Here is a 12,551-nt window from a genome sequence, read left to right as displayed (position 1 = left end):
CCCTCCTTATGCCTCCCAGGGAACAGCACTGCAACACTACTTAAAAAGAGGGGCATCTCCCCATATGAAGAGGTTTACTATTTCAGAGGGAGGCTGGCCACCTGGGGTGTTCCTTGGCTCCCTCTCTCACAATTGGACAGTGGTAAGGAGGCCTGCAGAGGGGAATTATTTCACATACTGTAGAGTCGGGAGAGGCCATGGAAATGCCTCCTGGGTCATATAGCACATCCCAGTTTGTGGAGTGCTTTGAGCTGAGCCATTTCTGTTAAATACAGAAAGCTCTGAGGAGTGCCCCCCCCCCTGCAACAACCCCGCAAAGGCCAGCTCCCAGTACAACCCCAGAGCCTGTGGGGTGGGAATATGGAACTGGGGCTGGTGGACAGAATTTCTGCTGTGAGGGCGTAAGGAGTACAGGTTCAGAAATTGATGCCTGGGATTTCAGATGAGCTTTGGGGGGAAAGAGAGGGAGATGCATGATTTTTAGGGCGGCAGGGATGGGGCAGGGTATGGCTAGAGCTGCCCAGACTGGAGATGCTCAGCTGGGTATGGGAGCTTCAGCTGACCAGCAGGTTGTTTGAGAGTATGGGTTTGGGGCTTGAGGGTGAAGGTCACTGGTCTGATATGTAGAAACCACAGCCTTCGACGAGAAGAGATGGCGAGAGTGTGTGAAGGGGGAGAAAAGGTGCTGTGAGAAAAGTGAAGGGAATGACCCAGTGATTGCTAGGAAGGCCTGCCCACAGACTGGTCCCGCTGTCAAAAGCCTCTTTTCACCTGCCCTCCTTGGTTAGCACCATTCAGGATAAATGCCATTTCTTCAGAGTCTGTCGCTGACTCTCCTGTCTCAATTATATGCTGATATAGAGCCTGTGTTCACCCCTTACAATCCTCTTGTCTCCTCTCACTGCAGTTAGTAACATTTACCCATGAAGCTCTGTATGTAGCTGTTCATGTCTCTAGCGAGTGTCCGGTACAGGGCACATTCCCTAACTGTTTGTTAAATTAATATTCCATCCTCATTCACGCCCCATCCATTCCTGTTTTCAAGTTTTTTCAGAGCTTCCAAGCGTAGTTTTTGGCACTGCCTAGGACCTCATCCCTGGGTCTTCTGGCCCCTGCATGGTGACCTCTCCCCTGGGGGTAGGACTTTGGGAGGGAGAAAGAATGACATCAGGGGACATGCCCTAAGGACTAGAGGAACATGGTTACTTCCCTGAAATGCACTTCGAGGTAGGGCAGAGATCAGTGTCTTTGTCTTGGTGGCGATGGGGGAAGGGAGGAGGTGAGCTGGGTATCTGAGAGGCCTGCCTGGACTGATGGCACCTGTGTCTTCTGCCCTCCGTGGACAGGATGCTGATTGCCCATACCAAAGCCTTGGACCCCTCCCGGCCTGTGACCTTTGTGACCAACTCCAACTATGAAGCAGACCTGGGGGTGAGCCTGGGGTCTCCGTACCACTTCTGTCTGACCTCTAGTTCTGCCCTGATGCTTGCTCAAATGAACTGCTGGGAAGAACTCTCTATCCACTGGGCACCATGGCTTCCTAAATCTGAGGAGGCTGGGAAGGGAAAGATTTCATTCATTCTGAGTTCAGACTCAAATTTTTATGCACTTCAATTTAACATCCTCATAAAATGGCAGCAGTTTAAGGGAGCTCATAGGTGCCTTGGTCCAGTGTTCCTTAAACCTGGCTGATTCTCACAATCACTAAGGGAAGCTTTTTGAAAGTACAGCTCTCTGGATTCTGATTTAGTAAATTTAGGGTGGGAACATTAGTTTTTAAAAAATCTTTAGTGATTCCACCAGGAACTGGCTTTGGCAACCATTGACAGAGCCAGCACCCGCTGTTGAGAATGGAAGGGACAGGCTCACCCAGCCGGCTGGACCACAGAGCCTCCCTCACTGTTCTGGCCACAACAGCTCCTGGAAACGACCCAGTGGCACTGAAGCTTTAAGGGACAGGAAATAAAAAATGCTTCTTTGCTAGAGACTTGAAGGCCAGGGCTTCAAAGGAAAGTGCTACAGAAAGAGAAATTATCCAAGGGAAGGATGGATGAGAAAACACTGTGTACAGATGTAAATTGTGAACCCTTATTTTAGCCTGAAAGAAGAAAAGAATTTGTATCTTCTTGCCATCTCTCAAGAATGCCCCTTCAAAGAACCATTAAGGCTGTGCTTAAGCACTAGTGTGGCACAAGGCTGACCTCAACATTCTTGGGAACTGACTGTTTTAGTCTTCTTGTGTGGTCAGAGAAGCCTTTGTGTGGGCACCTGCCTGGCTTCTTGAGAAGGTTGCAGATTTACCTGGTGGGATGTGAACAGTATGTCCACCCAGAGGCACCTTCCCAACTTCTGCCTGCACATTCCTGCCACAATTTGGGCTGTGTTCACTTGGGAAAGAGAACATATCAGACCCAGTGCAGGTTTTGGAGACACATTTGTTCAAGTAGCATTAGATACTAGTTGGGTCGTCCAGTCTCAGACATGAGCTCTGCATCTTGTAGACTCACAGTCCTGCTCCTTCATCTCAACTGTCCTCTCAGGAAGGAATTTTCCAGCCAGTTTCTGGCCTACAGCACCAGCTCATGGGTGGCGTGTTGGACCAAGATTCTCTGGAAGGAGAAAAACTGCATCTGTCCCTCAGTTAGGAAGAGTTCTTCAGGGCAAAGTGAGGGGAGATCAGTGGAGGAGCATTGTCCAGGGGGGAATAAAATCCAATCCGGATAGGCCCTGGGCATCCACTGAGACTAGCTCATCGGGCATCTGCGCTGCCTGTCAGCTTACAGGGCCCAGCTGCAGCCGGGGTAATGTCAGCCCACAATTAACAGACTTATTCCATTCAGGTCACTTCTTGACAGCATCTCCCACTTTGTATGCCAGAGTAGCCCCACAAGTGCGAGTCCTGACTATTCTACAACCTTCTGGTTTATTTTTTTTTAAAGATTGATTTATTTATGCATGTAAGAGCTGGGGTACAGGCCAGAAGTGTGGGGGGTGAGAGGATTTACCAGACAGAGTGGGGAGCAGCAGGAGAGACAGGAGAGGGCTGCTGTGCCAGTGGGTAGCTACCTGGACAGCTGGGGATCAAACTGATGCTGCAAAGGTTGCGGACAGCTTCGTAGGTTGCGTCTTAACCCCTTGTGCCACCAGGGAGGCCATATACTCTTCTGGTTTTTGAACAAACTTTACCACTCTCGTCCCAGGCACCGTATGTGGACGTTATCTGTGTGAACAGTTACTACTCCTGGTATCATGACTTTGGGCACCTAGAGGTGATTCAGCTGCAACTGACAGCCCAGTTTGAGAACTGGTATAAGACCTATCAGAAGCCAATCATTCAGAGCGAGTATGGAGCAGACGCCATTGCAGGATTTCACCACGTAAGGAGTGAACAGCCTGTTTTTCATCCTTGGACAGTGATGTTACTCATCGGCCTGAGTTAGAAATGGCCTTCCCCGTCCCTCTTGTACTGATCATGGCCTGCCCTTGCACTTGAAACTGCCCATGTCTCAGGCCCCTGCCTTTCTTGTGTGGTCCCCAGAGCAGTCTCCCACTAGCTGCTTACATGGTCTTCTAAACAGTCTAAACCCAGGGAGTTTTGTCATTGCTTCTCCTGGCTATGAGGGCAGTTGCTCTCCTTTGCTCTCACTCCTTTCCTAGATCCTTGCCATCTGCCTTCACTCCTGGACAATGTACTCTTCACGCTGCTCATTGGCTCTTCCTACTCTGGCTTGGGCTGTTCTGCCCAGATCTCACTATAGTCATCAACTAAATGGACTCTTATTCTGTGTTCATGTCCCTGTTCAGTTTACCTCACTTGCTGCAGGTGGAGTAAACTCCTCTGCTCGGTGTCCATCGCGGCATTTCTCACTGGGGACTTTCTCCTTAATCACACCATGGGCTTCACACAAGAGACTGAAGCCTATTATTTATTGTTGCTCCCGAGCACACAGCAGGCACTAAATATTTGTATTGGAAATGGGTGAAATCTTGGAGCAAGGTTTAATCATTAGCTTTTTCCTCACTGCTTTGTTCATTTCCTCGCCAAAGATATGCTTCTTTGTCTTGTGGGGATTTTGTCATGCGGATTCTTGAAGCACAGCCTCTTATCCCACTCCAACCACTTCACACCTGTCACAACTACTGGGATTCCCAGTGGACACACTTAATATGCTTATCCTTGGTATGCTGAGTAGCTACCTACTTCTGTAAAAAGGTAAAATGGGGGAAATATGAAGACAATGTAGATGCAAAATTGTTCTCCCTCTTTGAAAAGGTAACCAACTGAATTTTTCAGAAATGCTGAGTCCTGGTCAGTCATAAAACCTTTCGAAGGGATGGAAATGTTTTGTATAAGCCCATCTCTGAGTTATTGCAGGTTCTGTTCCACATCACCGCCATAAAATGAATTTTGCAATGAAGTGGCTCACGTGAATGTTTCAGTTTCCCAGTGTATACGAAAGTTATGTTTACACTATACTGTAGTCTATTGAATATGTAATAGCATTGCCTAAATATATATACACCTTAATTTTAAAAAGTACTTTATTGCTAAAAAATATTGTCATCTGAACTTTCAGCAAATTGTGAGCTTTTTGCTATAAATCTTCAATTTGTAAAAATCAAATCTATGTACAGCTCAACAAAGTAAAGCACAATAAAATGAGGTATGCCTATATCCACAATGGTAGGCACTAGCTACATGGGATATTGGGGACTGGAAATGTTACAGGTTAGTAAGCCTGTGACTGACTTGATTAAGTTTAATTTAGTTTTAAGTTGAAATAGCCACTTGTGGCTAGGATTAGATCAAGCAGGCTCACTTCCATTAAAACAAAGGAAATCTATATCTTGCCCTGCAGTCAGCTGCACCTTTAGAAATAGAATATATTTTCAGTATATCCTATTATATAGGATTTTAGTCCTTCTTGTTGGAAAAGAAAGCCAGAGCCATCAGGGTTTTGTTCTCTCCTAAAATAGCTGAACTCCTACATCTGCTTAAACATCTCAGACTTAAGCCCAAAGACGCAATTTTGTTTCCAGTGTAGTTCAACTTTAAGACTGGTCTAGTGAGGAGAGATGAAAAGTAAAGCAAATATCAAATTATGTTGATAAACAAGGCAGTTACTAATTCAGTTTTTTTTTAAAAAGCTTTTTTGCTTTAGACTACATCATATCCTGGCTGTGTGTTTGTACAAGCACCAACAAGTCCCACATATACTGCTGCCCACCGAGGACAGATATTTTGGTCATCATCATGTGGATCTTTTATTTTTATCTAACCTTTACAATTCTGACAGTTGCGACTATTAACTCTCTCTTTGCCTTGAATTCCAGGATCCATCTCTGATGTTCAGTGAAGAGTATCAGAAAAATGTGCTACAACAGTATCATTTGGTTCTGGATCAAAAGCGTAAAGAATATGTGGTTGGAGAGCTCATCTGGAATTTTGCTGATTTTATGACTGAACAGTGTAAGTAGCAGTGGTTTTTGAAATCTAACATTACTGATATTTGATATTTTAAGATTGGCTTTTCAGTTCTGGAGATTTGCTTGTAAGAATACTGGATATAAGATGGGGGTGGGAGGTGGGAAGTTGATTCAATCAATGCTACCTAATTTCTTACAATAAATTGCATTTAGCAAACAACAATTGAAACTACCTGCTTCCTGGGTTGTTTTCCTTTATTTTTTTGGTGTAGAAGAACTGGGGTGTAGGCCAGGGGTGTGGGGGTGGGGTGAGAGGACTCACCAGAGACAGAGTGGGGAGCTGAACAGGCAGATTTTACTGAAATTCACTGCTAAGGGGAGTAGCGGGTGAGACAGGAGAGGTCTGCTGCACCTTATATATGTCAGCTCCCTGGCCAGGTATCAAACTCAGGTCATAGCAGTGATAGTGCTGAGACTTAACCCCTAGGCCACCAGGGAGGCCCTATTTTATGGTTTAAAAATAAATGGGAGAGACTGTCTTGAGGCAGAAATGGCTAACTTGCCTTTGTCTGTTTCACCACAGTATGAGGAAAAAGTGGACTTCGTATTGGGTTATTTGTGGGATGTATTCGTTATTCCAGAAGAGGATACAAAGCATGAGAAACATAGTCTTTTAATATTATTCACTTGCAAAAGGCAGATTCACTAAAGACAGTTAAGTTTCAAAGTGTTTTGAACGTATGTTTCAAAGTCTTCAAAGTGAATATGACCTGCAGTCTTTCTCAAGCTGAGATAGATGAGGCTACTTCAGTTCCAAATGAAATATTTCCCCTTTGCCCCTGCACCTCAAGATTACTAGAGTTTTGATATACCATGAATTTAGGATAGCAACTTGGGAAGGATTTGGTAGTTAGTGGGAATTACATTACAAAGACAGGTTTAATTAAAAACTAGAATGGAAAGAGGTAAAGAGAAAAGAATGAGAACATGAGCTTTTACTCTGCTAGGCAATTTAGATTAAAGGTGTCTGGATTCTGAAATTCACCCTGATATTTGTGAATAGGTACACTGGCTTTGTGTAATAAGAAATTAGCTGTGTGACCTTGAACAAATCACCTACCCTTTTCATAAGCCTGTGAAGCGGGGATGGCTGTTGCTTATCACCTTGCAGGTTGAGGTAGGGATTCTTTTTTTTTTTTCAAGATTTATTTATTTATACAAGAACTGGGGTACAGGCCAGAGGCACAGGAGGGTGAGAGCATTCACCAGAGACAGAGTGAGGAACAGAATAGGCAGACTGAGGGGAGCAGCGGGTGAGACAGGAGAGGTCTGCCACGCCATGTGGGTATCTCCCTGGCCGATGAGGAATCGAACCTCCGCTGCAGGAGCTGCATGGACCTCTCCACAGCGCTGCGCTCAACCTGCTGCTCCACAAGGGAGGCCCTGAGGTAGAGATTCTAACAAATGAAGTGGTTGTCCCAGGGACTGGCATTTACTTATTGTGGAAAAAATTACCATTGTCAGGGCCTCCCTGGTGGCGCAAGGGATTAAGCACAGCACTGTGAAGCTGTCCGCAGCCTCTGCAGCACAAGTTCAATCCCCGGCCAGCCAGGGAGCTACCCACAAGGTGCAGCAGACCTGTCCGTCTTGCCTGCTGTTCCCCTCAGCAGTATTTTAAGTCAATCTCCCTCTTCTGCTCCCCACTCTGTCTCTGGCGAATCCTCTCATCCTCCGCACCTCTGGCTGGTACCCCAGTTCTTATATGCATAAATAAATCTTAAAAAACAAAATTATCATTGCCTTGAACTTCTTGGTAGAAAAGATCTGCTTTCCATGAGCAGCATCCATGGTTTCTCTAGGGGGAGAGAGAATGTACTCTGAGAGCAGCCCTCACAGCCTTGCCAGCTTTGCTCACTCCTGGCTGCAGCGTCTGGCAGACCAGGCAGCAGTGGTGGGGACCCTGCTGGGACTCTACCAGGAGGGCTTTGAAATCTATCAGTAGATCTCACTGGGCACCTATGACTGGAGGGACTCTAGTTTCCAACAAGAGGGTCGTCTCTTCAGAAAGATGAAGCCTTTCCAGGGTCACTATGTTTTAAACCTTATTTTACAAGTAAAAGTTTTGGACTTTTTTTCCTCTACCATTCAAAAAATGTACACACTGGGGAGCTGAGGTGTTCTGGGGAGTGATAGTATTTTAACCCATTAAGTGCTCACTTCATACACCCAAGTAAGCCTCAACTGTATAAGACATTTCTATTTAGTGCCCAGCTTGGCTCCAGGTTGGTTCCAATATGGCCCACCAGAAGTCATCTGAAACACTTTTGCCTTGTTTCTAGCACCAGTAAGAGCATTGGGGAATAAAAAGGGAATCTTCACTCGTCAGAGACAACCGAAAAGTGCAGCATTCCTTTTGCGAGAGAGATACTGGAAACTTGCCAATGAAACCAGGTACCACCAGTCAGCTGCCAAGTCACGGTGTTTGGAAAACAACCCATTTACATTTAATTTTTTTAATTTCTTTATTTTTTTTAACCCATTTACATTTTAGAGCAAAAACCATCTCTCTACTGGATAGAGACTACTCCTGACCCTTCCCAAGTAAGGGGTGATTCCATAGCAAGCAAAGCAAGTGCTTCCTGGATTGTGTGTGGCAGACCAGAAAGTTTCTGTTCTGGACTTTGTAATCTTCTGGCAGAACGGTAACACTGAGGTGAAAATAATAGCATTTGTAGTATGGAAATAAAGAGTTGATTTAAAAGTGACCATCCATTGACTGATTGATCGGTATTCTTGAAAAGTATCTGTGATTATTTTTGTATTGACTGTTTTCATAGCCTTACCTGCACAAGGACTCGCCAAACGTCTTTCAATACTCACATCACACGCAGAGTTGCTGCTCACAGACCATGTGCACCCAGAGGAGTAGCTCCACAGCTCTAGGGCCATCGTGGTCACGTCCAAACCAGGCCAACCTTTTCTGAGTAAAAGACAACTGCTGTTAAACTCCACAGATGAGCAGAAGTCAGGACAAATTTAAAGAAAGTGATACCTGATACTGTGCCAGAATAGTCAGCAGGGTCTTTGTATCAGTTTCCACATAGCTGACAAATAAGTAGTAACAATCATTAAGAGTGAAGGAGTGTGGGCCTCCCCGGTGGCACAGCGGTTGAGCGCTGGGTTGCGAAGCTGCCCGCAGCCTCTGCAGCGCCGGTTCGATCCCCGGCTGCTCCCCAGCCACCGAAGGAGGGTCCCACATGGCGCGCAGACCTCTCCTGCCGCCCGCTGCTTCCCTCAGCAGTGTACTTCGGTCCTTCTGCCTGCTCAGCTCCCCACTCTGGCTCTGGTGAATTCTTTCACCCTCCCACTCTTCTGACTGTACCCAGTGCTTGTATAAATAAATAAACAAATAAATAAATAAATAAATCTTTAAAAAAAAAAAAAGAGTGAAGGAGTGTCTGCATTGTAAGGGATCTTAGAGGTTACATTCCTCTAGGACACTGTTCCAACTATAGCTAAAGACTAGTCTTGACAGGAATGAACAGGTGAGCAGAAAGCCCACTGGCCCTGTCACAGCTGACTCCATTCAACTTGATACCTCTTTAAGCTCCTGGCTGACAAGTGCTTCAGGCCTTTGCACCTGAGCTCTGCTCCCAAAGGATGGTCTTTTCTTACAGAATCTTTCATCTTCAACAGGCTCCATTGAAGTAACTGAGCTACATGATTCCCAAGACCTCAGTATTCATTAATCCTGATTTAAGGCTGAATGCTTTGGAAAAATATTTCTTTTTTTTTTAATGGGAGTTAATCAGGTTGGCAGATGTACTTTATTTTTTTTAAATAATAAATTTTATTTTTATATTCCCCATACAATTGCAACCCCCCCATTCTGATCCCAATCCCTCCCCTCCCGCCCCCCACCCCCCCAAAAGTGTCTCTGTTTCATAGTTTTTTTGTTGATTCTGATTTTCACTTTCTTGTAGTTATTCATTTTCCTGGTCCCTTATTTAAGTTTTCTACATTCCTGCTATGAGTGAGACCATCCGGTATTTTTCTTTTTTTTTTTGGCTTATTTCGCTGAGCATGATCCCTTCCAGCGCCATCCATGTTGCTGCAAATTGCATGTGTTTATCTTTTTTGAATGCTGAGTAATATTCCATGGTGTATATGTACCACATCTTCTTGATCCAGTCATCTATTTTTGGGCATTTGGGTTGTTTCCAAAGCTTAGCTATTGTAAACAGTGCTGCTATAAACATAGGGGTGCAGGTGTTCTTTGGAATTGATGTTTCTGTGTCCTTTGGGTAAATACCTAGGAGTGGAATTGCTGGCATATGGAAGCTCTATGTTTAGTAGGTCCAGAAATCTCCACACAGCTCTCCATAGTGGTTGGACCAGTTTGCACTCCCACCAACAGTGCAGAAGAGTTCCTTTTTCTCCACACCCTCACCAACATTTGTTGTTGCTAGTTTTTTTAATATGTGCCATTCTCACTGGTGTGAGATGGTATCTCATGGTAGTTTTGATTTGCATTTCCCTGATGACAAGTGATGTTGAACATTTTTTCATATGCCTGTTGGCCATTTGCATTTCTTCTTCAGAGAAGTTTCTTTTTAGCTCTTCTGCCCATTTTTTGACTGGATTATTTTCTTTGTTGTTGTTGAGTCTCATCAGCTCTTTGCAGATTTTTGTGATCAGTCCTTTATCATTAGTGTTGTGTGCAAAAATGTTCTCCCAGTTGGTGGGGTTTCTCTTTGTTTTTGTTATTGTCTCTTTTGCTGTGCAGAAGCTCTTTAATTTGATGTAGTCCCAGCTGTTTATCTTTGCCTTCACTATCACTGCTTTGGGTGATGTGTCTGTAAAGATGTCTTTTGGGCCTCCCTGGTGGCGCAGCGGTTGAGCTCTGGGCTGCGAAGCTGCCCGCAGCCTCTGCAGCGCCGGTTCGATCCCCGGCTGCTCCCCGGCCACCAGAGGAGGGTCCCCACATGGCGTGCAGACCTCTCCTGCCGCCCACTGCTCCCCTCAGCAGTGTACTTCAGTCCTTCTGCCTGCTCTGCTCCCCGCTCTGGCTCTGGTGAATTCTCTCGCCCTCCCACGCTTCTGACTGTACTCAATGCTTGTATAAATAAAAAAATAAATAAATCTTAAAAAAAAAAAGTAGTCTTTAAAAAAATAAATAAATAAAATAAAGATGTCTTTGATGTGCAAATCACGTAGTGTTTCGCCTATATTTCCTTCTATATATTTTATGGTTTCAGGTCTTATGTCTAGTTCTTTAATCCATTTTGAGTTGATTTTTGTGTATGGTGTGAGGTAGTGGTCAAGCTTCATTCTTTTGCATGTAGCGACCCAGTTTTCCCAGCACCATTTATTGAACAAACTTTCTTTGCTCCAATGCATAGTCTTTGCTCCTTTGTCAAAGATTAGTTGACCATAAATCTGTGGGTTTATTTCTGGATTTTCTATTCGATTCCATTGGTCTGTATGTCTGTTCTTGTTCCAATGCCATGCAGTTTTGATGATTATGGCTTTGTAGTATAGTTTGAAGTCTGGGAGTGTGATGCCTCCATTCCCTTCTTTTTTTTTCAGGAGAGCTTCCAATCAAATGGAAGACCATGAACCAATAGATTTTCACATAGAACTTGATTCATTTCACTTGTGGTTGATACCATGTGTACACATGCCTTTTACGCTTCCTCTCCAAAATCCATGAACTGATAATTTTACCTAATTTTATTGGGCATTTTTTGGACCAAATAAAAACGTACTCAATTCAAATAGTCGATTAAGATTTCTAGTGGTTCCGTATTTCTTTTGTTACCACTAAACTTTAAGAGACGGTTCAAGGTTCTCAAATTAAGTTCTGTGTTGCAGTTTAATGTCAAGGAATAATACTGAAAAGTCTTTACTTGACAAAGAAAATACAACGTTTTTAAACTTAGGGATAAGTTTCATTTCTTAAATCTTAAGGTTCTAGCACAGAACACATTTTTTGTTCTATGCAATTAAATATTTCGAATGGATTCATCTTTCTTGAATATATTACCTTTTTCAAAGACTGTATGGGAAAACAGCTGATTTATATACATTCTGTGTGCTTCCAATCCTGTAAGCAGTAACACCTTTTTCATTAATTCTTGACATCCTCAAACTCACACCAGTTCTAAGAACTAGAATCTCTATGGATTCTGCTTGTGTCTTCTACAAGTTACATAAAACTAAAGATAAAAGGAATCAAGTCAGTATACTTGTAGAAATGAGGTCCTCTTTTTGGAAATGTAAAACTGTAGAATAAGAATGTTGGCAGCACAACTTCCACAGGTAACTTCTACATTTATTTTATACCAAAAAAGTTATGTGCAATAAATATTCTTACATATTTACATTTGTTTTTACCAGTTAGCAAAACTGTGTCCTAAATCTCTGATAACGAATATTTCTATCTATATTAAAGGGGAAATCTGCCCAGTGAACTCCATTTTGAATGCATGTTTACTCTGGAGCTTAAAGCACTAATAATAAATATTTTTGATGGAACATACTATACAGATCATACACCTAATACTTAGGTCATGCCTAACACAGTTTTATAACAAGACATTTCACCTTTTCTGGGCTTATTTGTGAAAAAGGTTGAACCAAGTAGCCTGGACTCCCACCCCTGCCCCTTTTGTTTTATTGAAGGGTAGTTCTCAGAAATTAGTAATCATAAGTGCTGCCTAAAATATCTAAATAAAAATGTTTCACCAATGAGTGTGTGTTGGGGGAAAATAGATGAGGACAGGGCCTCCCTGGTGGCGCAGCGGTTGAGCACTGGGTTGCGAAGCTGCCCGCAGGCTCTGCAGCGCCCGTTCGATCCCCGGCTGCTCCCCCGCCCTCGTATGAGGGTCCAACATGGCGCGCAGACCTCTCCTGCCACCCGCTGCTTCCCTCAGCAGTGTACTTCGGTCTTTCTGCCAGCTCTGCTCCCCGCTCTGGCTCTGGTGAATTCTCTCACCCTCCCGCCCTTCTGACCCAGTGCTTGTATAAATAAATAAATAAAGGAATACCATAAAAATTCTGTGTTTATATAGTTTTTAGAAAGAGTAGTGACAACATTTGCTGAATTTCATCTTCAGATAGTT

General features: G+C 43.9%; 2 protein-coding genes across 2 annotated transcripts in view; one reads left to right on the top strand and one right to left on the bottom strand.

Annotated features, from left to right (window-relative positions):
* Nucleotides 1-12,551, top strand: part of LOC119241461 (beta-glucuronidase-like) — a 56,227-nt gene that overhangs the window by 5,018 nt on the left and 38,658 nt on the right. The window contains exons 9-13 of the mRNA XM_054693570.1: nt 1,347-1,431; nt 3,201-3,377; nt 5,335-5,470; nt 7,767-7,878; nt 7,979-8,188. Of these exons, the coding sequence (XP_054549545.1) occupies nt 1,347-1,431; nt 3,201-3,377; nt 5,335-5,470; nt 7,767-7,878; nt 7,979-8,018 (550 nt within the window). The 3' untranslated portion in view covers nt 8,019-8,188. The remainder of the gene's footprint in view (nt 1-1,346; nt 1,432-3,200; nt 3,378-5,334; nt 5,471-7,766; nt 7,879-7,978; nt 8,189-12,551) is intronic.
* The window catches only part of VKORC1L1 (vitamin K epoxide reductase complex subunit 1 like 1), a 92,290-nt gene continuing 88,017 nt past the window's right edge, over nt 8,279-12,551 (bottom strand). The window contains exon 6 of the transcript XR_008551196.1: nt 8,279-8,407. The gene's annotated coding sequence lies outside the window, so the exon portion shown is untranslated. The remainder of the gene's footprint in view (nt 8,408-12,551) is intronic.

Source organism: Talpa occidentalis, unplaced genomic scaffold (genome assembly GCF_014898055.3).
Source record: "Talpa occidentalis isolate TD23 unplaced genomic scaffold, MPIMG_talOcc4v2.1 talOcc4.12, whole genome shotgun sequence".
NCBI classification, from domain to species: Eukaryota; Metazoa; Chordata; class Mammalia; order Eulipotyphla; family Talpidae; genus Talpa; species Talpa occidentalis.
This window is presented reverse-complemented; position numbering and strand designations above follow the sequence as displayed.